At 40.5% G+C, this 26,446-nt stretch overlaps 1 protein-coding gene across 3 annotated transcripts in view; it reads right to left on the bottom strand.

Moving 5' to 3' along the window:
• Window positions 1-9,290: 9,290 nt before the first annotated feature.
• Window positions 9,291-26,446, bottom strand: part of LOC137127310 (plexin-A1-like) — a 175,857-nt gene continuing 158,701 nt past the window's right edge. For 2 of the 3 annotated variants that reach the window (XM_067504146.1, XM_067504147.1), the window contains exons 21-32: window positions 25,900-26,048; window positions 23,977-24,233; window positions 21,053-21,119; window positions 18,103-18,249; window positions 17,536-17,695; window positions 16,963-17,066; window positions 15,580-15,676; window positions 14,157-14,347; window positions 12,415-12,584; window positions 11,919-12,131; window positions 11,672-11,822; window positions 9,291-11,523 (exon numbers count right to left, since the gene is read on the bottom strand). In XM_067504146.1, coding sequence (XP_067360247.1) covers window positions 11,428-11,523; window positions 11,672-11,822; window positions 11,919-12,131; window positions 12,415-12,584; window positions 14,157-14,347; window positions 15,580-15,676; window positions 16,963-17,066; window positions 17,536-17,695; window positions 18,103-18,249; window positions 21,053-21,119; window positions 23,977-24,233; window positions 25,900-26,048 — 1,802 coding nt within the window. In that variant the 3' untranslated portion in view covers window positions 9,291-11,427. The remainder of the gene's footprint in view (window positions 11,524-11,671; window positions 11,823-11,918; window positions 12,132-12,414; window positions 12,585-14,156; window positions 14,348-15,579; window positions 15,677-16,962; window positions 17,067-17,535; window positions 17,696-18,102; window positions 18,250-21,052; window positions 21,120-23,976; window positions 24,234-25,899; window positions 26,049-26,446) is intronic. The other variant, XM_067504148.1, reaches the window with a different exon arrangement.

The following is a 26,446-nucleotide window of genomic DNA, read 5'->3' on the forward strand; positions in this document are numbered from 1 at the left end:
GGTACTGTTTGGTGGTGATAGAGTGATTTTTATGTACTCTCTGCAAAAGGTGATGTATGTTCTACCAGGGAATACACAGTGTAATATCCCAGCTACAGTACATAAAAGCACATCTGAAAATTTGGCAGCTGGGTGAATTCGTAGATGAGCAAAGGCAGCAGAATATTTTATATCATGCTGTAATTCAAGCAGCAGTTTGCAGTGAAAAGTAAACTGCAACCTAGGTGAAGGTGAGGACCAGACTATTTCAAACACATTCACTGAAAGCACAGCTAATTGTAACTTGATGGCTGGCAACCACTGTATGATTTCTGGACTTTTGTGATTGATTATTTTATCTTAGTATGTTATGTTTTATGGCTGATAATACATAATATATCAGAGCAAAAGCCATGAGGTCTGAGGAACTGCCTGCAGAGCTCAGAAACAGGATTATTGTAAGACACAGATCCGGCAAAGGCTATAAACACATTCTGCTGTACTGCAGGTTCCCAAGAGCATAGTGGTGTCCATAATTATCAAAGTAGTTTAGAATGACCAAGACTCTTCCAGGTGCTGGTTGACCAGCCAAACTGAGCAACCAGAGAAGAAGGGCAGTAGTAAGAGTGGTGACCAAGAACCTGATAGTCACTCTGACTGAGATCCAAATATCCTTCTGGACAACCATCACTGCAAGCTCCACCAATCTGAGCTTTATAGCAGAGTGGCTAGACTGAAGCCTCTCCTCAAAAACACAAAACGCAAAACACAAAAACCATTTTGGATTTTGCAAAAAAGCACATGAAGGGCATTCAGACTGTCAGGGACAAGATTCTTTGGTCTGATGAAACCAAGATGTAACTTTTTGGTCTCAATTAAAAACATTATGTCTGTTGTTGGCAGCATCATGCTGTTGGGGCGTTTTTAAGCAGTGGGGACTGGGAAACCAGTCAGGGTTAAGGCAAAGCTGAATGGAATAAAGTATGTTCTTTCATGAAAACCTGTTCCACAGGGCTCAGGATCACAGACTGGGCCGAATGTTCACCTTCCAACGTGACAACAATCCTAAGCACACAGCCAAGACAACATAGAAGTGGCTAAGGGACAATTGTGAATGTCCTAGACTGGCCCAGCCAGATCCAGGACTTGAACTCTATTGAACATACCTGGAGAGACCTGAAAATGGCTGTCCACCAATGGTCCCTATGCAACCTGACTGAGCTTGAAAGGATTTACAAAGAGTCCCCCGATCCAGGTGTGCAAAGCTTGTTGCATCTTATCCAAAAGACTTGAGGCTGTAAATTGCTGACAAAGGTTCTCTAACAAAGTACAAAAAAGAGTATATATGCAAAAATCACGAACTATTCCAACAATTCCACAGCTACAAGCAAATGTCAAATGTTTATGTAATTATATTACAAGCAGGACTTCCTACTGAATAATTACATCTACAGACTAGAGGGCACAGACATAGCATTAATTTCTGGGTTTGAGGTTTATCATGAACACAACATTGTCCCATGTGAGATCTAAAGTTATGAAATTTAAAGGTCAATAAGTAATCATTATCCTTAGGCAGTAAGTGACACTTACACCAGCAGATGTTACACAGCTTCCCTGGGCACCACTGCCCCCAACAATATACTTTACGTAACCCTCTCAAGCATCTTCCCACCACAACCTGGAGACAAACAACACACAAGCAGTATTATAGTAGTATACACTTCAATCTTCAGGTAGATGTCAACCCTGTTATGCATACGCCCAATCACGCACTCAAAACACATTCACTCACAAACTTATCCACACACACACACACAAGCCTACAGTACACTGTGGCCTCATCCTTGTGTTTAATTAATTTAACTAATTAAAGAGCAGTGTGTCAGTTCCATTGCCAAGGAGTGTCCGGGCCCTATCTCAATCCCACAATGCCCCTGATCACAAGCTGCTGTGTTTGAGATCCCCAAGAAGTGATTAATTAATTCATCACCAGGTCGATGCGCCATGTTCCTCTGACATCAAAGTAAGAGTGGTGAATGCACAGGAGGATGACGGCTGTGTGGAAAGTAGCATGTTCAGAACTAGTCTGTTGATCACACATGAAAGGCAGACAAAGACGCTGACTGCAAGGGTTAAAGGGCACAGCTTAGCCAAAATCTTTGAGCGGATTTAAGAAGCATCTGGCATCTTCTGATAAGTCTAATCACCAGAAATAATTTGTTATAATTTTGTCTCTGAGCAAAATGCAAACACATTCTTTTCATTTCATCTGTTCCATGTTGTTATCGTTAAAGAACATGTGACACAATATTATCTATTTAGACTGCTACATCGTAGCTAATGACTGAAGTGGGAATTAAGAGTTATTCAACTTATTGTCTAAAAAACTGCTCTATTCAAATAGAGCCATTCCAATAATTGGAGCAAAATAAGCAACTGAAATATGTGTACATATCTATTTGACTTCTTTGTTGTGCCCCTTCAAAAGCTTAATGCCACAATAGAACTAAAGAGATTCATTCTTTTCTCCCAGGAAAACCAGTGCCTTTCAAGTTCGGTTCACTGAAGCTGCAAGACAGTGGGAAAAAAATGCAGCCACAGACACATATTTGAAGATCAAAAGGGGAACGTAGTATGTATTTGTGGAGTAGTGTGTGTGCATTTGTTAATATTAAAAGTTAAGGAAGGAAGAAAAAAGGGCCAGTGTGGACTGCAGCTTTTAGCAACTATTCCAAAGCATTTTATCAATCTAGTATACAGCATCAACTGGTTGAGTTGTGATTTATTTGACTGACAGTGTCTTGAGTGGGAAGTCTACAGATTGACCTCAATGACCTCCAGTTGCACGCAAACCAATCATGCATGCTCACAAAGAGCTGATAATAAAAGGTGTGTTTATCTGGGTGATTCTAGTAAATAGGGGGTTAATCTCCCAGATAACACTTCTGCTATTTAAAAAATCTTCATACAACCAATTTGAAATAATAACACTACTTATCTTAAACTTTCATAATAATAATGCTGAATGTGTATTTTAGGCATATGGTGTTTGTCCTGTTAGTGAGTGTGTGTGCACATGTGAGGAGAGAAGAGACATTAAGGTAAACCAACTGACACCTTAATCTCAAGTTCAGTCCATAATTTATTTGTAGGCGGAATATATTAAGTAAGAATACACAAAAGTCTATTTACATGTTCTATTAAAAGACAAAAAAGTCTGTCCTGAGTGGCTGGGCTGTGAACAGGTTCAAGAGATAATGTACATTGCCTCTTTCAAGGCACTGCAACACTACATATACTGCATATTGTCAACCCATTTGTGTTATGCAGACATTAGGACGCTTTAGGTCAGTGGAGCAGGGAATGGATTTTCTCTGACTCTGACAGGGGGCACTGTCAATAATGGTCTCTACCTGTGGAGAAATTAACAACCAGTCAAAAAAGAGAAAGCTTTTGCTCTACCTTAGATGCTCAGATGAGTGTTTTCCCTCACATGCAACCAATGGCTTGGAGAAGTTTCCTTTATGTTGTAAAGCACATTTCAAGCTTTCAATTACACTTCGGAAGGTGTGCTAAGAATTAATGCAGGTTGTAAATTAGGCAATCTGGAGGTGGTAAAGGACTGAAGGCAGAGGACAGAATGTGACTTTGGCTGCAAACTGTCCTTAAACCTGAGCTTAACCGACCCATAGATTTGCAGCTTTCTTGGTAGAGGCAGTAGTCTGTGAGCTTTTCCTTCTATGAAAGGAATATTACTTATTCCAAGTATTTAAGGAATTAGCAATAAGATGGAAAGTCTCCAGCAGTACTATTCAAATAATTTAAATGTATTATAATGTGTTTAAACTGGGTCATATTCTAAATGAGGTTGTTATGAAAGACAGCATGTCTCTAAGATGAGTTTAAAAAAAGGTTATGTTCAAAATTACAGTGACCTCTAATTCTCCAAACAATTAAAACATTGTTTATTCATTTTTCTACCAGCAACCCTGAGGACAAGTACTAATCAGTCTAGAGATTAAATCATTATAATTGCAGTGTTTTCGAAATAAACAATTATGAATCTAAAAAAGGTTTGATTAGATTAATTGATTGTATTGTTTTTTTGGTTCTCATGTTTTTGGTGAAAAAGCTAAAGCTTAAAGACACATGCAGATTTTTGTAAGGCAATCTTAATTCAATGGCAACATGCCATAAGTACTGTATGTTGAATTAGTTATTGCCTGCAGTTATTTGTCCTGTCCCATCCTTCCGTAGCCACTTTCACCGTAAGAATGAAGACAATTCTGCATCTTAAACACAAAAATATACTTATAGTTTCTGTCTTAATTGTTTCCACATACACAAGTCTCCCCATGGGCAGTCAGCTTCCAACCCAGAATTTGACCAGATAAAGTATGTGAACTGTGAACATGAATCACATGTGACCATATCTGAGCACAGAGAATATAGAGAATACCATGCAATACGCACATAAATTGGTGCCTATTTTCAGATTAAATTAAATTCAATTCCGCTTTTAGGTAAATGCACATTGGTTACTTAGTAGGAGACACTACTTCACTACTTCACTATTAATTTGCTTGATTTTCCCAGAGACTCACATTAACTTCATTTTCAGCTTGAACTGTTGCACAGAACAAACGGAATGGATTCCCCCAAATATTGGTCTGTAGTTGTACGAGGAAAGCATTACTTCATGGCCAAGTTATTATGAATAGGTATGGATTGTGTACTTTATAATCTTAACCCGTCCATTAAAGCTATATTTAAATGTTTTGGCCTAATGGGGACAGTACAACAAGCTCTAGTAGTTAGTAGTTATGTTTCTAAAAATTCATCAAAAATAAGTCTGATTGCTCCTGATGTCTCCTTTTAGCTTTGGATTCCACCAGCTACAAAGGAAGTACAGTACAAAAGCGGCTAAATTCTTCACTGTGTTCCTGAGCAGGTTGCGGACTTTTGGTGCCGTTTTGCTAAACAAAGTTTCTGGCTGCATCTGTAAGTGACTGTAAAGCGAGAGTAAGTTGTAGTTTAAATATTAAGCTTCAGACACACAAAAGTCTTTTGAGTTCAGGGGGACAACAGGGGATTTTTGGTGCAACAGACAATTGTCATATACAGTAAACATAAAAATACAGAATACAAAACAATTAACTAGAGCAGCTTTAACTTCACCTACATGATTATAAGATATGCTTATAATCATGCTTTTGCATAAATAGCAAGGTTGATGCTTTAGCATGTAATTAAGCTCTGACTAAATCTTTACTAAATATTCCTGGTGTGACTGTGTATGCTTGTGGTGGGCTGAAGGTTGGCAGCACCTGTACTTATCGCCCACTCCTCTCTTTCAGACCCTCTCTCTAACACACACACACCGATATTTCTGTGCACCATATATTAAGAACAGTGACAGTAATCCATCTCTTAGCATCCCCCAAACAGTCATGGCTGTCACATTCACCTCAGCTGGATTTAGAGGTTTATAGCTACAGTGCCTATAAAAGTATTCAACCCCCTTGGAAGAGTTCACATTAAATTTGCTTTTCCAATATTGAATCATAGTGGATTTAACCGGGCTTTTCTGACAGTCTTTCATGTCAAAGTGAAAACAGATCTCTACAAACTTATCAAAATGGGTTAAAAATATAAAACAGACAATCCCCCCCCTCCTTTTTGAGTAACTCACCTTAATCATCAAGGGTGCGACCAATGGGTTTTAAAAATAGCAAAATTTGTGAAAAGGAGATTATCTGAGTGCAGTAAATGTGTTTTAAGTGATTGATACACCAGTATCTGAAAAGTGCAGTAACTACTGGTTCCATGTCCTGGCCAAAAACTACACCATGAAAGTAAAGGAACACTCCTATCGACTCCAAATAGGAAATTTTCAAAGTTCATAATTTAATGTATTTATATAGCAGAGAAAACTCTGTTGATACTTATTAAAAAGCACATTCATTTGTCTATGTAAAAATCAAATTAAATTTGAAAACTTCCATGGGGGGGGATACTTTTAATAGGCAATGTACCACTGATACTCCTGGTGCCCTGGTTCTGCCAGGGCCTTGATGCAACACACATTGACAGATACCAAAAGACTTCTCGGCTAAAATAGAATTCCAATTTAGCTGGGTTCAGTGTTTGATAAAACACTGAGCCCTCTTTAATTGTGACTAAACAAGATTAAAAAGGAAAGGGGAGGGGGGGAAATATGTATCATGGCTTTATTAACTATGGCAACAGAATTTTGCATGCAAGAAGAGGTGCAGAAGAGAGGGAGGAGGAAGGCGGGGAGCTGAAGAAACAAGTATTTTTCGCTTTGCAAGGAATTTATCATAATGTTCGCACTGCAAGATCATTTGCCTCTTGACAGGATCATTACGAGATTCAGTGCTCCCATGACCATTACGCAATTTCAGCGTTCCTCCTTGGATGGAATTTTAATTGAATTAGCCCGGCTGGTTACACATGGTGCAAACGATAACATTTTCTGTCTATCTAGGCTCATTGAATCTACTTGGGGAGGGGAGGGGAGTGCTGACAGTTTAAGGCAGGTCATGAAAAAAGGACAAGGTTGTTTTGGTTCATTGCAATATGCTTGCCTTCCTGGTCTCTCTCTGTTGCCCCATGCCTTCTTATCCCATAACAGTACATGCCATGAAAATCCCTGGTCTAGCCTACAATACGGGAGCCAGCTTACACACTACTGTATTACACAGTCAGAGCCACTCTTCCATGTAAACGCCCATGTATGCTGAGGGCAGTGCAAGCATGATGTATGGTTAGGGGGTAAACGTGTTACTATTAACAGCTCTGGAGAACATACTGCCACCAGCCACTCAAGTACAAGAGAATGATTAATGATGCTGGTCATGTTATGAACGGCAGAGAAACAGAGGACGGGTGCTATCATGCTTTAGGCCAACAAGAAGGTTTCACTTCACAATGAATATTTTGAACTTTAATACTTTGATACTAAATGAAAAAGCCCATTAAGAGGCTAGAATTACTGAGGGCTGAGTAATGCTGAAAAAAAGTGCACACACTACAGATTTGGTACAAATGCAAAAATGCATTTTTTTTTCCACACAGTGTATCTATATTAGAGATTTTCCTCAGTGAAATACAAAAAGCAAGAATGTACTTCAATACAGGACACATCCTGGTCAACATCCACTTTGCTGAGTTTTCATTCGTTCATAACTCTTGTTTTTGGTCATAGTGCATCTGCAGCAAAATTCAGCTGACACAAAGTTCATCATAGAAGTCTAAATAAATCACTTTCCCAGTATTCAAATTCACAGTTCCTGTTGTGGGTCAGCTGTGTGACTCTCCCCCGCAGCCCCCTTCCTCACCCCCCCACCCCTTTTCTCCCCCCACCCCCTCTTTCTCCCATCACTGCACTTACACAAAAACACATTGTTAGCAGTGTCAGTGTTACCTGATAATGGCACTAGATAATAACAAGCCCTGAATGTTTGTGCCATATTTCATAGCAATACATCCAGTAGTTGCTGAGATATTTCTGTCTGACTCAAAGTAGTAAGCTGAACATCCAATGCCATTACCATCCACGCAAGACACTGCTTAGGTACAGTAGTCATGGTGATTTTCTAGCTCTTTCCTTGGTTACTGAGTCACTAAACATGAGAATCTTTTTAGTGTGCTGCAGGTGTTTCAAGTAGAGTAAGTGAGAAGAAAATTTCACGTATTAAAGTTGGGAAAATGTGAGAAAAGGCCCATGAAAAGGCTCAAGCCCATGTTAGAATATATCAGTGAACTGTACATTAAGTGGCATTATAGGAGTATGACTACTACATATTCTATAAACATCATGAAATAAATATTCCTAGCCCATTGTATTTAGCAAAAAATGTTTAATCTCTCCTTGATGCGTGTTTATTTACAAGTAGTAAATCTGCAAAATAGGAAATAACAGAATATTTACACAATGAATGTTAACCTGCAAACATGTGACAGTCGCTTCAAGTCTGAAACTCTAAAAATGTATCAGTTATTGTAGTATTAAAATTCCTTTACCAACTCTGAAATTCATATGCTTTGTTTCCTTGGATACTATGCAACTTCTCTTTTGACAAACAAAACAAAAAAAGAATTTTCAAGAACAAGAAAAAAGCAGGAAAAAAGAAAACAGAAAGATGCAAGGACATGCGATTCAGTTATGGTGTGACTAAGCATGTCTAAATAGCTGAGAAATAAACATGAAATACATGAGTATGTGCTGCATCCACTCACACTGAAGGCAGCACAGTGAATTTAAATTGTTAATTTGTCCTGATTTGACAGGAAAACTGGAAAAAACCCAGCAACTCTGTCAAACTACAGCTGGCATGTTGACTTTCTTGACAAGTCCCAAGTGGGCACCTGATGCTGGCTCCTCCATAATCAGTCCAGTCATTGATACCTTATACCACCTTGATAACAGTAAATACAGATCAATTATCACACATAATAGTGTGTAATAAAGAAAAGAGAAGTGTAGCTGGAAAGTTTCTTTAAAGATGTGTCTTGACGTTTGAAATCAGGTCAATCGAAAAGGCAAGTAGCCATGCAAAAGATAAACAAGCCCTCAGCAGTCATTTAATCAACCAAATTACAACCCAGAATGGAACACAAATGAAGCATGAACCTGAGAATGGATTAAGAATGTTTAAGTGTCTTCAAAAAGCTTTTCCATCTGGACATTACAGCCTTGGTCGGTTTGTTTGTGTGCTTCTGCAGGGAGCGTGCCGGTTTGTCCCTACTATAAGTTGTTCTCGTACAGATCATTTAAAAGCTCTGGCCTCAGCAGACATCTGTTTCCTTGCCACCTGATCTACAGTAAGAGCACCAAAACATATTAACGCAGCAAAAAATCAGCCGTATATTGAGGGGAAAACAAATAAAGGTTTAAATGTTTATTTCTATAGTGGGCTGAGAGTCCTATTGCCCTATCCTAACATAGGCAGAGTGGTCCCTCAAGACTGTTTTCGGCAGGTACAAAGTGAACAGCGACGTCCCAATGGGGATCCAGTAGACGTAGGCTCATAGTAAATATGGGTGTATAATGTCACATCTCAGACATAAAGACAACAGCTGATTGACATTGAATTGAGAAGTGTGCTCACCGTTTTTTGGATAGTAGAGAAGACTGCTATTTTTTTTTAAGAAACCTGGTGTAAAAACGGACGACAACAGCATTTATGATCAGCATTAAATGACAGCCCTAATGTTTGATAGAAAACAAGGTACAAGAGTTAAAGCAGCAAGTCACATTTCCATCACAAAGACACAGATGCTCATCTGATGCAACAACTTCATTTCGATCCTTTAAATCAGGAGAATAAACCCCGAGTTCGGTCAAGTACTTCAACTTCAGGCAAACCAAAGAGAATTTTGTCTTCTGCGTACCATAAAATGTACAATTTACATGTTGAAAAAACAAAACAACCCAAACTAATTACAAAAAAATGGCAAACAGCTTTTGTTCATCATGAAAAAGTACATAATTTACAAACGAAAACATCAACTAAATCATTATACAGACCACAGTTTGGTTTATCGGCAAGCAGGAAAAAAAAATGAATCAGAAGACATTATTTCTCACCACAAAGTCAAAACCTATGACTTCAAGACTTCAAAAAAGAGAAACAAAGATATCCTCTTAAGAGAGCCATAATAAAAAAAAGCTTAAGCCACAAATGGCAATAGGCTAGTTTTGAAACAAGAGCTGCAGGCTAAGGGGAGGATTACTCAGCCTTGTGTGGCTAATGAACAGAGGAGTCTCACCTCTGTGTCTTCCTATACTCCCCTCCCCATGGATTAAAAGCTAAAACCCCTGTCTCATGTAGATAGGAAACCCTTAGTATATCTTTTCCTTGCCCCACTTTTTGGATATTACCATTGAGAAAGATGGGGAAAAAGTAGCTTTGGGCCGAAAACAGCTTTCCTCACTTTGTTTTTCATCACTGAGGGGCTTGTCTAAACACAATCTGACTTCATTGTGGCTCCTGTAGATACGTAAACGGAATCTGAGAGCACCACAACTTCTAGTTTGCTCTTAGAGGACTGTTTCAGAAAATTAATGACCCGTCAAGGCATGGATAAGATAAACCCACGACCGCTGAAGTCCTAACGGTTACATACGGTGGCTACATGGTAAATGGAAGGACTTCAGGTAGTGCAATGTAGCTACTTCATTGTTCAGTCACTATATCATGATCCACTGAATCGTTAAAGAAAAGAATCAGCTATGGTACCAGACACAGACGTGGCCATGGTAAAGCAACAATCCTGGGAGCATATATTTGGTTTTCTGAAACCAAATGAATGCACCGATTGAATTACAAACAACAGCAACTTCATGTTTATCACCATGATACCGAACTGTCCGCACTCAAGAAGATGGCCGTCGCCATCTATTTCACGCCATTTTTAACATGGATCTCTTCATGGGGTCATTACTCAAACAATTCTTTTCAGTCACTAGGCATGTTCATATTTAAAATCATATGATAGCACATTCCATCTAACAAAATGTCTTTGCACTAAACAACATTCAAAGAAAACATGGCACAGTACGACTTTTTGTTTTCATAGTTTTTTTTTTTGTTTACATAGTTTTTTTTTGTACTTGAAATATCAAATCATGTTTTATTGTTGTATTGTATTTTTTTTATTGTGTGTTGGTTCAAAATGAAAAGGAAAACAAATGTTTTTCTCCCTAGTCTTTCTTTAAAAATGTAGCTGTATTTATATATAATATCTATATAGTTTTCCTTTGTAACGTTTCTGTAAATTGTGCAAATTCAGCAGTAATACAAGTGGCGAGAGATCACAGAGTGGGCAGTTGATTACATTTATACAAAAAAATAAAATAAAATAAAATAAAAATAAACTAAACATCCTTTAAAACTGTGACACCCATTGGAGTCACATGGCCTAGAGAGCCTCTACTCCACTGGCTCAATCACAGTTTGGTCCATCCTGCTAGTGATGCCATACATGGAGTTTCTTTCTAGGCTTTCATTGTTACTTTCCTGACAATCGCTTCATCACGACAAAACTCCTGAAATCAAAATCAAGCAAACCACAAACACCAACATCCACATTAATTAAACGCTGTCAGGTGACATGTTTCTCCATGTATGCATGTGTGAAAATGTCCGGTGTCCCAGTCACTCACAACGAAATGTGTCCACACACCGTACGGGGCCGCAGACTAAACACACACATACACATGTAAGCGTACACAGGTCCGCCCATCTCTGCAATACCCCCCCCCATTTTGCAATATGCTGCTTCGGTCCTTTTGCATTTTGTCTGTCGTATTGTTGGAGGTTGGAGTTTTGTTCGTTGACTGGGTGCGAAGAGCGAGGAGGAAAGACAGATGGAGAGAAGGAGTGACGACGAAGAGGAGATCGAGGCTTTGGATGGTCCTCAGCTGGCCAGGGCCATTGTGTCGATGACCTGCTCCAGCTTGCTCCTCAGTCTCTGTCTCCTTGCCTGCTCGTCTCGCTCCAAAGCTGACAAGATCTAAAAAGGTGGAAAAGGGCAGTGAATACAACAAGAGTAAAGTCATGTCACAGTCATCACTCTGCTGCTTTTTATCCACCATATTCTAATTTTCTTCATAATTGCATTTTACTAGATCTGTGTAAAGCTGCTGTCAGCAATATCTCACCTCATCCTTGTACTTGACAATGTAGGAGTAGATCTCGTGTAGGGCCGACATGCTATTAAACTGGTTGGCGTGCAAACGAGACTGCTCCGCCAGGTATGCACTCATGTCCTGGTCACTGATGGCGGGCATTCTTGAGATATCGGAGTAGTACCTGGAGACGTACATGCAAAAAGTTCATTAAAAAAATCCAGCACATTTTATGTTAAAAACACTCTAAAATAAACATGGTTAATATTTGTTTATGTACCTTTCAACCCAGTTCTTATAATTGGGGATGTCTTTAGCGTAGAGCAGCTTGTTCGAAGGCGAGTCCTTCCCCAGTTTATGTTCTGATGTTGAACATGAGTCCATGAAGGTCTGAGCCACCACAGACAAGCAGGCATCTGTGATACTGTTCTTGTGAATATCAAAGACGAACTGCGGATTCTTGATCACATTCACCCAAAACCTTAGCGGAAGACTAGAGAGGTTGATGGGAACAGGAATGAGGTGACAGGTGGGGGAGAAGGAGTTAGATTATAAAGAACCTGACAAAGCATTAAGGTGCAGAGAGGACTTCAGTGAATGAAGCTTCATTTACAGGATGAGTCTGAGTGACAAAACACCTGAGACGGGAAATAAAGGCCACTGTACAATCAATGTAAGGGCGCTGCATATACGCTGGCCTACAGTCTAATGTTTTCATAACTACTGAGACACAGACCAGCTATCAAACACCACCAATGAATCACACACAGTCTCACCAATTGCTCTTCCAAGTGTGCCGTACGTCAGAATCTGATATAGAGTGTTTGTCTGCCTGCTCGTCCAAGAAGTCAAACATATACTTGATGGCGAGGGGCAGTGCACTGCCACGGTGCGCCGTGCTGAAGATAGTTTCAAACAGGTCATCCACAAACTTCTGGAGTGTACCCTGAGCAGGAGAAGCAACATTGGATTAGTGAGTTTAAAACACGTTGTGTGCTTACAGAGAATGTTAGACGTTAGGGCTTAATGACACTAAAAGATGTTACAGGCCCACTTCATCTGCACTCACTACACTGCTTCTGTGTGCACACTGTCTGCTGGTGCTGGTGTGGCTGTAGGCAATGGCTGCCAGTAGCAGGTGTTTGAGGATTACAGTACTTTGCTTTCACTATTCCAACTTTCTTAGAGTTTGTGATGATGCTGGGTGTTCAGTGTTTTTAGAGTATTTAGGATGAGCCCCAATGAGAGTTCAGCCAAAGGCTTTTCTACCGTGTTTTTTTCCTTACATCACAAAACTTGGGAGATGCTGAAACCTCAAACACAAAACCACAAACTCCTCTCGGTTGAAATTATTTGATATTTCCCACAAGTGTTCGGTGCCTTCTTTTCCATCTTCAAGCATCCAGGCCACCTTTTACAAACCCTTATTTAAACCAGCCACAATGTGTTTTTCTACTCGTTCACACAGCCAGAAATCAGCTTCCTAAACCCACAAAGCTGTGGGGATGTAATAAATAAGAATAAACTGCAGCACTCCAAGTTCCCCCCATTGTCTTCCTCTGGCTTGCATGTTAATCATTTCCCAATCGAGGCACCATTGATGCTGCTAACCTTGCACTTCCCTACCTGGAGCTCATACAATGGAAATCTAAAGCTAATGAGTAAAACATCAAGGGAGAGATAATACCAGGGTGAGCTGAATCACCAAGATAGTTAGTACTTGCAAATGAGACCAAAGCCTGAACACTGTTATACTGTATACACAGTTTCTGTGCTTGTGTTCATCAGCTATTTGTTCATGAGTCTGCATGAGTGATACTTTTGAGGAGCTGGATTCCACATGCATTCTGTTTCTTTGGTGTCCTAATGCTCTTTTAACTTTCTTAGAACCAAAATATGCTTATTTAGCTTTTCTTTAGTTGAAATCATAATTTCTAACCCTTGTTGTGCTCCTGACTCTGGGTTAGGGACACAAGGAAATAATAAAAATAAAAACACTAGATGATAATACTACATAATTCTATATTGACTGAATGCATGAGGACCAGTCTTTTTAATAAGAAAATGATAAATGGAAGGAGTGTGATTTAAAATATTTAAGCATCCCAAATCAAGCCTAGTTGCAATAACCTTTCAAATTATCACCTGAATACCTGCAGCAGAGAAACGAAAGCATGGATTCCACAGTGGTCCGGAAGAACGTGTAGGAATTTGGTGAGTAATGATCATGGGGTAAAGGCCTGACTGAATAAGCCCTGAGCCCACCAACAGAGGGGCCAGTAACACCAACCAAACAAATTAATCGTCAAAGGTCAACCTCCTAATTAGGACACACAGGTTTTTCTGTGCATGTGTGTGTCTTTGTGCAAAAGGTTATGAAAAATGTTAATGAGCTTTGAGACCACCAGCAAACAAAGGTCAGCAGGGGGTGCTGGTAAAAGTGGAACACATGACAAGGTTGTAGTAGAATGTGGTTTTTGGCTAAAGGTGTGTGGGTGAAATTGCAGATTGTTTGTACCTTGGTGGCCAGCAGTCTGGTCAGGTAGATTTCAGAGACCATTTTGCTCCCTCTGTCCCCTTCTCTCTGATCTGAGTGGTCGTGGTTCTTGACCAGATGCCACAGTTTGGTTCCACTCTCGAGGTCAGGGGTGATCATGGGAGTTCGGGACCGCAAGCTGTCTGGACTGCTGGCTGTCCTCAGCATGCTCTCTGTGATGAGATGCGAGATAGGAACGTGAAGGGGAGGCGATAGATACAAAAACAACAGTAAGGCACAACAAAGACTAACATGGGGTAAATATATATTCAGATTCCTTCTCTAATTTAGAGATTTAGACATATGAAATATGTAATAGAAAGAGGTGTTTAGGATGGTGTTCTGCCTTTCGTTGCCCTGCTCTTTAGGAAGATCAGAGACCAAGTCATGTCTGAACTGCTGCTCTAATCTGTAATATCGGGCTGGGTTGGCCATTTGAGCATATGAAACAAAGTGGGCTTTACCACAAAACAAACTACATAGGAATCTGACAATGAGGTGAAAATTCAATTTACTTGGAGTCTGTTTCTTGAGCCAATTCTCGCTGTGGACCTGAACCAGGGTCCCCTGGTTGATAAGCTAAATGTATTATTAGATCAATATAATTTGATTACATATTTCAACCAACCAATAACTTGGGGTCTGCAGTTTATGAAAGTATCATTTTTTCTTAATTACCATTCTAAGAAGAACTAATTTAAGCTATGCAGATGGAAAAAAAGCACATGATAAGAAATGTGAGCCAGCTACAGAGAATGAAATCTCTGTGTGAAGTTAAAAGCATTTCTGAAAGGTGACAGCTTCCCCCCCCCCCGGCTCCTTCCCTCCCTCCCTTTGTTGGACAGTGATCCCCTATTTTATGACACAGAGCATTACGCTTTGAGTTTGAATGCTTGTCACTTGTGTGGCAAAGCAAAAAAGGATTGAGAGGTTCAAAATGTCAGGACAGAATGTAGACCAGAGAAGTACAGGGTAAATTTGATCACGGTGTTATTGAGCATTATGTGTATGCCAGGCAGAGCTCAGGAACAGTTACTGTAGATTGCTGCGGTACTGAGGATTCGAGAAAAAAAAATAGTGATGTAAGGACATCACATCACCATAAAAGCAAATGCTTATTATAGGTCTACTTATCCATCTGAGACAACTAATCAGACCTAATAGCTATACTGAACTGTACTGTGATCATTCAGGACTTCAAGAAGGAAAGGACTGGATTGTTTTCTGGATTGTCTTGAGCAACAAGTAGTCCACCAGGAGGAAAATCAGCAACGCGGAAGTAGGTATGTTAAAGTATATAGCCCAAACAGCACTTGCACATGTTAAGAAATAAGCACACATACGACATAAAATCGAAGACACAGATGTACAGACATACAAAACACACACGTATCTTTTTTCGTACCGTATCTGCTGAGGGACTTGGTGAATGTGGAAGAGTTGGAGATGTTGTAGGCTGAGTTCTGCTTAGGCACCAGAGCAATCACTGAGCCATCTGTCACCTGGAAGAGGATTTTCACCAGTTATGGCAGCACAACATGTCCAGAAGCAACATTCGAGTCCAAATACACTAATTATTCCTTTTCTACTTTTCTTGGGAAATGTGTCATTTTTTGTAATAAAATTAAATGTGAACATATATGACAAATGTTACATGGTTTCAATGAACTAAAATCAATCCAAAATAGTGACAACCCAAACAGCTACTACTGAACTTTTAATCAATCAGAAACCAACCTTAATATGCAGCTACAACCCCCAAGATGTGTAAAGTGTAAATAAAAACAGAATGCGATGATTTGCAAATATCACCAACCCACAGTATCAGGGGGAATCACAATAGAACATAAACAACATATCAAATGTTGAAACAGAAATTTTAACATTTCATGGAAAATATTAGCTCATTTTGAATTTGATGGCTGCAACACATCTAAAAAAAGTTGAAAGTGGGTGATGTTTACATTGTGTAGTAGCCTCCCCTCTTCTTTAAACAACTGTCTGTAAATATCTGGGAAGTGAAGATACTGGTTTCTAGAGTTTTAGGAGAGGAATGTTGTTTTTGTCTATTCTTGTCTGATGCAAGATTCTAGCTGATCAACAGTCCTGGGCCTTGGTGCCGGATACTTTGTTTTATGATGCACTGTTTTCTATTGAAAGGTCTGGACTGCAGGTAGGCGAGTTCAGCACTCAGGCTCTTCTCCTGTGAAGCCATGCTGTTGTGATGAATGCAGTATGTCTTTTAACATAGTCTTGCTGAAATATGCAAGGTCTTCCCTTAAAGAGACGTTGTCTGGGTGGGCTATATTGCTCTAAAACCTATTTGTACTTTTTAAGGAGTTTGCAGTTTGTCACAGATTGGTGGACTCTGCCCATATTTACATTCAAGAGGCTCTGACTCTCTGAAATGCTCCTTTTATACCCAGTCATGTTACTGACCTGTTGCCAATTAACCTAATTAGCTCTCAAATGCTCCTCCATTAGTTTTTGATTTGTGGCTATTGCTTTTCTAGCCTTTTGTTGCCCCTCTTCTGATTTTTTTGAGATGTGTTACTGCCATCAAATTCAAAAAGAGCTAATATTTTCCATGAAATGGTAAAATTTCTCAGTTTCAACATCTGAAATGTTGTTTATGTTCTACTGTCAATAAAATATGGTTTAATGAGATCTGCAAACCATTGCGTTGTTTTTATTTACATTTTCCCAACTTTTTTGAATTGGTGTTGTTCTATTAATCCAAGAAGACAGAAAGCATCATGGAATTTATGTTCCTTGAGCAGCAGGTTACCTGATAGTGGGCCAGTGTGTTGAGTCTCTTCCAGTCATTGTCTATCTTAGTCGTGACATCCTCGTCCTGAAGGATGATGCGAGCAATTCTGCCCTGGCGCCATTCTGTCACACATACAGAGACGGAAAGAGAGAAAGAGAGAGACAGAGAGAGAGAGAGAGACAGGGACAGAGAGAGAGAAAGAGATGCAGTGAAGGTTGTTTATGTCTGTTTAACATGAGGAAATAAAGACAAACGCAGACAGCCAATACGCAGACACTATTTAAGTACACCAACCAATTTGCCCACAAAAGACTTCCTGTTTCATACAAAAAGCCTGGTTGCTGTGCCAAAGGATGCAGATAGCACCATTCAGTGATTTAATACAATTCACTATTGGTATCATGCATAATTCAAGTGACTTTTGGCTCCTCAGTTACATTTTTTTTTTTCAGCAGAATCACTTCTCCTGTCTGAAGGGCACCCTCCTGCTTCAGAGAGCCCTTGAGATGATTCCTCCTTTACCCCCTGTAGTAGTGCACCTGTGCTCTGTGTCTTTACTTATGTGTGTGTGGCAGATTTTCCTGTCCTTACCCAGGTCCATGTCTGAGGCCTTTGGTCTTTGGGAGTATGGCGTGCCCTTGTACACAGCATCCAGCAGCTTCTCCTTCACCTGCGTCACTGTGTCACAGTTCAGGCTCTTCACAGTCACCTCTGGAGCGTTTTCATTCTCTGGATTCACACAGTGCAGCGTCTATAGAGAAAGAGGTCAAAAGGCAGTGGTTATATTTAAACCAGTACATCAGCACAGAGTGTTAACTATTGATGTTGGGAGGCATGACCCTGTAATCATTTTTGACCTGCAAACCAACATTTCATACATCAGTTTTGAATCAATAACTAACAATGTAAAGTGTTGTTTAAAGTGCACCGGTTTCCCCCCATAGGATTTATTTATTTATTTACTTATTTTGTTTGGGTCTTAAACCTTAGGATATTTGGCAAAGTGCAGCCAGTAGTTGTTACTTTAACCCTGTAAATATTAAATGCATCATCATATGCCTAAGATACTCTACGTGTGCACCTAATTTACACTCTCCTCCAGCAACAAGTGTGTGGTGACAAGTATGTGTGTTCACTAGGATGTGTGTCTTTACTGACCAATGTCTTGTAGTCAATCTGCTGTCTGATGAGTTTGTCCTCGCTGAGGGAGTAGCGGGCCTCTCCTGTGATGGCATCTATTGGACCCTTTTCCATTTGCTGCTTAATGGCACAGTACAGCATAAAGAGAGGCTCTCCAGCACACTCCTGGAAACAGGGAAGGCGAGCAAATAGGAAGGTTGATGAAAACAGAAGGAAAAGAAGATAAAGATAGATTGTTTGTTTGTTAAAAAACAAACAAACAGCAGAAACTTCACAAAGTACACAACAGCAAAAAGTGAGAAAGCTTTGCTGAGCAACTCTCCAATTATATTTCTAATCTTCTTTAGGCCAACGACAGGCGGAGCAGAAAAGGACGAGGCCGTGGCCTGTGTTGGCTAACAGCTTGCTGAAAAGTGACAGAACAACACACATGATTTTTTACTCTCACACACAAGTCGCTCCCCTGTTCCTCTTCTTTGGGGAAAGGCAACCTTTTACACGTGCGCGTTTGTGTGTGAGAGAGAGTGAGTAAGAAGAAGAGAAATCAGGAAAAGTGTGAGTGAGTGGCAATTGATGGAGTTAATAGAAGGTTAAAGACGAAAAGCGGAAAACGCTTGGAGAAGCACTCTGGTGTGTGAGACATGTCAACCAGGCAATGAGCGGTGGGACCTCCCCTTCTCTCCCTCTTGCTTTACCTCTTTTTCACTCACTCTTCTGTTGGCAGGCCAACTATTCACTGTCCTCTTGTTTGGTCCTCTACAATTCTGGTTATGACAACTTGAATTATATTTTCATAAACTGGAATGCAGAATCATAAGCAAAGAGCTACGTTGACCTACAGTGCTATTCTTGCTATGGTCATATTAAACAGTTACAGCTGTGATGTCTGTGAGGCTACTTATATTTCTGACATAATCCGTGCTCATCTGGCTAAAATATTCACAACTCAGTTATACCAGTAGTAGTGACACAGGGGCATTAAAAGGCACTATGAGGTGGTTGGCTTTTACAGCTCACTGTAGCAATTTTGCTGTGTTCTCAGATCTAATCAGTAACTTTGATGAGTGCAACCTAATAGAAATAATGAACTGAAATTTCTAACTTAAAATAAACTGGAATTATAACTTAAAGGTTTCTTATTGCTCACATCTAAATAGATTTCCAAATGTTCGGCTCACGATTTTACTCAAAGTACTGTTTAAACATAATTTACTGTAACATTGTGCCTGGAGGAAAGAGGAAGTGTGCTGCATGTTCTGCCCTCTGCCTCTCAGCTGGGCATATGCATGCGTACACATGTCAGTCATCTTGCTGAGCTGTCAGATGAACTCTGTGGGATAATCTAGCACTACCTGGCTCCTATGGAGAAAACACAGCACACTGGCAGACGTGCTCTCTGTCTAACAGCATACAAAGCCACTACACTCTGCATCTCAGCCCTACTGTCTCCATAAGATAGTGCTAATGTAGAAAACCAGGACTTTCGTCTTATGAAAGGTCTGACTTACACTTTATGTTCCTACAAGTTTTGAATTCAGTTCCCTGTTCACACATAATTCTAATTAATTAATACATTTATATATATATATTTATTTTATTTATTTTTAAATATCTTTTTTATGCTTATTACAGTCACCTCAAGTTTAACCCACAGCGAGCTCCAGGAAGCCGAAACAGAGATACCATGGACTACCCACTCTCCCAAACAAGCCAGGGCAAAGCAGGACAAGTGAACCTCTAGAATAGGGTAATGGATAAAAGGATTCTTTTCCTACTCTTGCTCCCTTTGGTGGGTAAAAGCTCCATCTCTTTCCTGTCTTTGAACAACTACTTGACCTTTACCCATCTCCATTCACACCTGGCTGAAGCTTTAAATTGTTCCAGGCCTTTCTTTTATGTGACCCCTAAAAACTCCAGAGAAAGAGATGCGCTGAATTGCAGAGGTTAGATAAAAGCTAGGCTGGTAACCTTGCTGCTGGCAAGTCTTTACTTCACTGCTCATTTTCCCCGATCTCTCTATTTCCCCCTCTCACATTCTCTTATACTCTTTGTTTCTTTTTTTCCTCAATTTTAAAGCTTCGCCACAAGCACTTCTGCCTCTCTTTTCTCTTTCTACCCCCCCAGTTTTCTCTCTGTTGTCCATGTTTTGCCTAATTCACAGACACAGCTATTACAAAAGATTCCAAAAAGCCTTCCTTCTAACCCATTCCCCCGTTTCTGAACCCAATTCTGGCTTTACAGTCTGGCACCTGGAGCATGCATGCTCAAACAGACATACTCACACCCACAGATGCTAACTGGTACCCCTAGGGGCTTGGCTGGTTTGGTGTCCATCAGAATACCTGTCCTGGCGGAGGTTTAAGGCCCCGCCGCTAACTGATTAGCTGCAGCAATGTTTGAATGTGTAGAATGTGAGAGTGGAAACATGAATTTAGCACAGTTTAAGCCTCAATAATTCCCTGTGATTCCGTATCAGAGGGACAGGGACTAAAAGAGAGAAAGAAACCATATACACACAGACAGACAGACAGTGAAATGAGAGACTGCATTTCTGTAAGATCTCTGGTTTCCTCTTTTGCTAAATCCCAAAGCTCTGAAGGGGGATACAAACACACAGGCATGCATAAAAGCATACACACCAACACACACACACTTTACTGGCTCGAAAGTCTCCAGCCAAGGACACAAAGAGAGGAAGGACAGGTTAGTGTGACAGGCTATAGCAATAACAACAACATGACCAGCTGTGTGTGAACAGAGCTTCAAGACTCTGCAGATTCTGCAGTTTGGAGAAAAGCAGAATTTACCTCGTGAAAAGCAGAAGTAAGGAATAGGTAGCCTGCAGTCTCCACCTTATCTAATTCTGCAGCTGTGAATGTGTGTGTGTTTGTGAGGCATTTCTCTATTGTCAAAGACCTGCTGTATGGCTTCTAAAGTTTCTGTGTGTGTGTGTGACAGATGGTTTTACCTTGAGGAACTTGTAAAGCAGGAAGGTGAACCAGTTGGTGAGCATCTTCTCGGCAACTGACTCTGTCCTGGGAGAGAGATGAAAGGAAAGAGGAGAGACAGAGAGGTGAAGGCAATGGGTGAGGATGAGAGGGAAATAAGAAAAATAGACGATAGTGAAAAGAAGGAAATGAAGTGTAAGGAAGGGGGAAGAAAACAGAAATTAGATTTTTATTTATTTTTTTCACCAAATCATTGAGTAGCACATAAACCCCAGCATAAAACATTGAGAGGTTCTGGAGTCATCCCAAACAATATTCTGTGTGCATAAACCAACACTTTCATCAGAGGGGGGAAAAGGCATTTAAGACACCCTCACACATAAAAGAGAACATGAGGCTTTATCAGTCGTCTTGCAGTCGGCCTTCAAACATCTCATTTTCTAGCTTGCCTTCACCCCCCTTTACGTGCAAACAAATTAACTTGGCAAAACAGCCCCTTTCATTTCTTTCATTGTTTCCCCAGTTACATTTTACCCCTCCAAGCAAACCCACTCATCTTCATTAAAAATACAACAATTAGTATAATTCGTTAACTTCTCTTGCTAATCAAAAACCTGCTGTGTGATGCGGGGAACCTCTGCACATGCACACTCTAGTGCAGACACACGTGAACAACCAGTGAACAAAAATGGGGGGAAAAAACAGGAGTAATTGAATGGCATTGCAATTAAAGGGCGTTTTGCGTGTAATTTGTTAAACAGCTGAAAGGGAGACCAGGACCAAAGGTATGTGGGGGAGGAGGATGGCCAAAAGAGACTTTTTTTTTCTTTGTATTTTTGCCCTCAGATTTACCTTCTCACTTTCCACTATCCTTCATTTTCACGTTAGGAGAAACAGGAAAACAATGCTTGTTTTCGCTGGGATGTATGCACACCAGTTCTTATTGGAACTTTTTAGAGTCATCTGATGGTTTACTGAGTTATCCCACTGCTCTAATAAAATGTTCTTCTTCTTTCCCACCAGCATGGCACAGGATGCAAAAAGGTGAAAAAGGCTACAGTACGTTCTACTGAGAAGAGTGTGCATAACAAGATATTTTCTTGTCAACCTTGTACAGAAAAGTTATTTATGACAATTGAGGAATAGTAAGGGAATAAAGGAAAACATAGGAAACTAGGCCAACACAGTTGAGAAACCAGTGATGGCCTGTAGGAGGAACGAGACGTGAACTCCTACGCTCCCGCAAGCCTCAGTGTTTGACTGTTGAGTGCTGTTTGATGTATGTGGAGCAGTTCTTCTTCACGGCTGTCAGCAAAATATACCAGATGAAAGATGAGGCAACAGGGAATGGAGGATTGGAGGACGGAGAAGGCAAATACACCTGGACAGAACATGCTTTTGGGCATGTTAGGACTTGATAGTGGGCGACTTGTAACATCATCTCATTCAGTGCAGGCATGTCCAAGCAACCGTAATTTCAAAGTTTTAAAACCTGTGCTAGATGAGGAGGGGGTGATGCACACACACATAGACCACACACACAGTGATGGTAAATCTATAATGCGCAAATCAAACCAAATGCATCCGATTTCACCAGAGGGGGTGGAAATCCACATGGAGCAGACCCTTAAGCCTTTCTTGTGTCTTTGTTGATGTCTAAAATTTTTATAAAAAGGAATCTAAAGCCTATCTGTTGCAGTAAAAAGACCAAAACAGGGTGAACCATGTGTAATAATTGCTGAGCTTATTAACGCCACCTCCTGAGGCTAGTGTAGTTAGCAGGGACTGCGTATTATGACCATAGGCACCAACAGGGGATTGAAAAAGGCCTCACACAGGCACACTGGCTGAGAGTCATTTATTTGATTAGATTTTTAATTAAATATCTCTCAGAGGAGAAGGAAGAAAGAGGAAAAAACATAACTTATCATCATTTAATGTTTAATTCCAATTTATTTGGAGACAGGCCATTTCTCTAATTGTGTCTTTCCTTAAAAACCTGTATCTTTCTTTGCCCAGCTGTCTGCAGTAGCTCATTTTTACTTGGTTTTACTTCCCCTGCCTATCTCCTTTGCTCCATATTGCACCTTTCTACCTTCCTGTAGCCTCTTTTCTTCCTTTCTCTTCTCCATCTCCCCCATATGTTTCTATCTCCATCAATTTGCCTCCAACCCAAGTCTCCCTTTAGACATGTTGCTCTCCCTTTCTGTCAATCAACATTACCCTTCCCCCTATGCTCCATCAACAGTAACCATTCTTTCTTTCACCTTATATTCATTCGCTCCTGTGCTGCACATCATCCCCCTTTTCCAATCCCTTCTACCTCACACCATCCCCTATAAATCCTCCTCCTTTCTACCATACATCCCTCATTCTTTTTCCTCCTTCTACCTTTATCACTGTGTGTGTGTTTGTAAGAGAGCAGGAGAGAAGCGGGAGATCTGTCTGACTCTGACTCCATTGGGACTGAGTGTGTGCGCTCAGGGCTGTAATCCTCTCTGACAGGGACAGGAGTGAGAGACATGCTAACGTCACACACGACTCTAAAAGCCACAGTCACTGTTGCTCCATAACTTCAGCTGTATTGCGGAGAAACAAAAAGCCTGGCATTCTCACAGAGATGTGCTTCAATATTTCACAGCATAATTAATCTACTATTTGCTTGGCTTTTCATGTCCATTCACTGCCATGACAACAAGTATGACAAGAAAAATAACATGTAACAACTTGTTTTTGTTTTATCAAAGGCTAAATGGTTGAGGTGTCCACTTTCAGTGTGGCGCTTCCCACACTGACCCCACCATGACTTACACATAGGCCTACACACACATGCACACTAAAGGGACATAACCTCAAACTTGGACCCAGAGTGAGAAAACTATTCGTGCATGTATGACATGTTTTTGTGTAGAACTAGTTACAACCCCCACTTCTGTTTTTGTACCTCCGGAGTAAGAGCTTTGGGTGGTTCTTGCTCTCCAGGTTTTTATCGATGAGGTCAGACAGGAGCTGTTTGAGGACACCCGTGGCGTACTCCATCTCCCCCTGCAGCGCTGTCATGATGAGGGATGCCACGTTGCCCCGGTCTCGCATGGAGAAGGACCGCTGTGCCTCTAGGGTGCGAATGAAAGTCAGCAGGAAGTGCTTTTTGGTCAGCAGCTGGCCGAACAACGTCAGGGCCTTCTCCATGTTGGCAGGGACCTGGAAGAGTGCGGACAGGGTATTGATGGAAATGATTGTGGCAAGACGGTGGTGGATAGAGAAAAAGTAGACATTGGTTGGACAGGGCAAAGAGAAAATCAAAGGGAGGCATCGACGGAGGAAAAAGGAGGAATTTGGCATAAAGGAAGCACGAAATTGTGAGAGAGGAAAAGCAGGTAGGATGGAAAAAGGACATTAAGTAAAAAGACATTATGTTAAACAATAGTTGTAGTAGACAACATAATGTGGGCAGGGAAGGAGGTTGAGAGCAGGATGAAGCAAAAGCATGAGAAGAAATTCATTGTGAGTTGTAGTTGAGAAATTGATTAATGAGTATGTGTGAGAATGGGGAGTATTAAACAAAGGCTACACTGGAAAATGAGCCACACATTCAAAGCACAGATACTGTATACAGTATTTACAATGTACGGTAGCTACATAACAGGGGAAAAGCATTCTAGCTTCCATATACATCAATAAAACAAGACTTTTAAAAGCTTGCACTGTTCTCTACTTCCAGTGCTGTCTTCTGTTTCCCAGTTCTCTCTCTTTACCTGCATTTCTCACTGACCCCACTTTCAACCAGTTCTCTTCCTCTTTCAAAGCAATGGGCAGGCCTCCCCCTCTGAGGCAGAAAAACGTAGGTTTGAAGTGAGAATGTGAGTTTCATGCTGTAATAAGAAATTGATCTGTCTGCCAGTGCACTACTGTGGCCTGTGATTGCCTGAGCCATACAAATGAAAATCCAATGTCACACGCTACACTACCCCTTTGGAATACAGTAGATAGCCCGAGCAGATACTGGATGTCTCAAAGCTCCATCTCTGCAGCCGCCACCTTACATGCTTGTCAGTAGAACGGAAGTGGGCATTTCCATGTTATGTATGTGTCTAATGGATAGAGAAAAATGAAAGAAGTATGTGTGCATGGTGCATTGCAGTGCCCCTACACTCTAGGTTCATATGAGTGATAGTGTGTTCCCTCCTGAGAAATGAAAAGGAGTGGATGAGAGTGTTTTATTGAATGTGTGACCATTGCTTTTCTTAGGACCCTCAAACAGGCTCAGTCCTGCAGAGGCAATCTATCACCTGTACCAAGTCTTAGTGGAGCTCAAACATTGCACACTCCCAAAAACTATCCCTTCACTATATTACATCAAGGAGGAGTGTGTCTGTAGAAGTTCTTATATCCAATTTATATTATCCTACTAGGCTTAAACCATCTTCCAATCTCAAACCCTGGGACCAAAGACCTGTTTGTTGTACTAATTCACTAAAACTAGTCGGGTAAGTTAAGGTCATTAGTGATTCATGGTTCCAGAATTGTGAGCTACTTTAGTTTCAATGTTGCATGGATTAAACTGAAGCTTCCTAATATCTATACTTGTCAAACCCTATACAGCTAGATCACAACTTGAAAGCAGTTAACGTTCAGAAAATGTGTTGAAAAAACTAGCAAAATAATCCCCACAATCCTATCAAAAAACAAACAAACTACAAATTCTAATAATTTTGATCCCCATTATTCACCAAAGTAAATGGTAAATCAAAAAGTAAATTAAAATCTTTAAACAATCCATTTTTGATTACATATACAAACACACAGATGCACAGTACAACACATTCATTCAGTGAGTGTGCATGTGTGCGGAGCGCTCTCTACTGACCCGTACCTCCATCTCCTTGAGCACAGGATGGTCCTCAATTCCAGGAAAGAGGACCCTCATGGCATAGGTGCGATACTCCAAGAAGGGGATTCCTGCTCCATCCAGCTCCTGGGTGAGTTCATGGATGTCTGTCTGCAGCTCTGCAAAGGCTGCACAAAGAGGAGACCAACGAAGGAGTTAGGATTATAGAGTGAAGGTTATCCTGATGTTCTTTGCTTCAAAATGACTGACGATTAAATAAAAATCGGACTTGCTTACAAAATTACAGAGTTATAACCTTCAAGTTTCAATTTACTACTGTCACTTAGCCCAAAAAATGAATTTAAAGACACTTTAGAGTGGTTTCTTCCATCTTCTACCAAGGGGTAGCCAACTCTGGTTCTCAAGAGTTGCAATTCTTGTTGTTTTGATCTGCAGCAGAATTTTCTTGGGGGGGGGAAATAGGATGTGGTGATGGTAATGAGAGGTAATAAGAACCTTACGTTGAGACACCATAGTATATAATAGAGCAGCTATTATTTTGGCACACAAGTTTGGTGTTATTAAT

This window comes from Channa argus, chromosome 5 (genome assembly GCF_033026475.1).
Source record: "Channa argus isolate prfri chromosome 5, Channa argus male v1.0, whole genome shotgun sequence".
Taxonomy (NCBI): domain Eukaryota; kingdom Metazoa; phylum Chordata; class Actinopteri; order Anabantiformes; family Channidae; genus Channa; species Channa argus.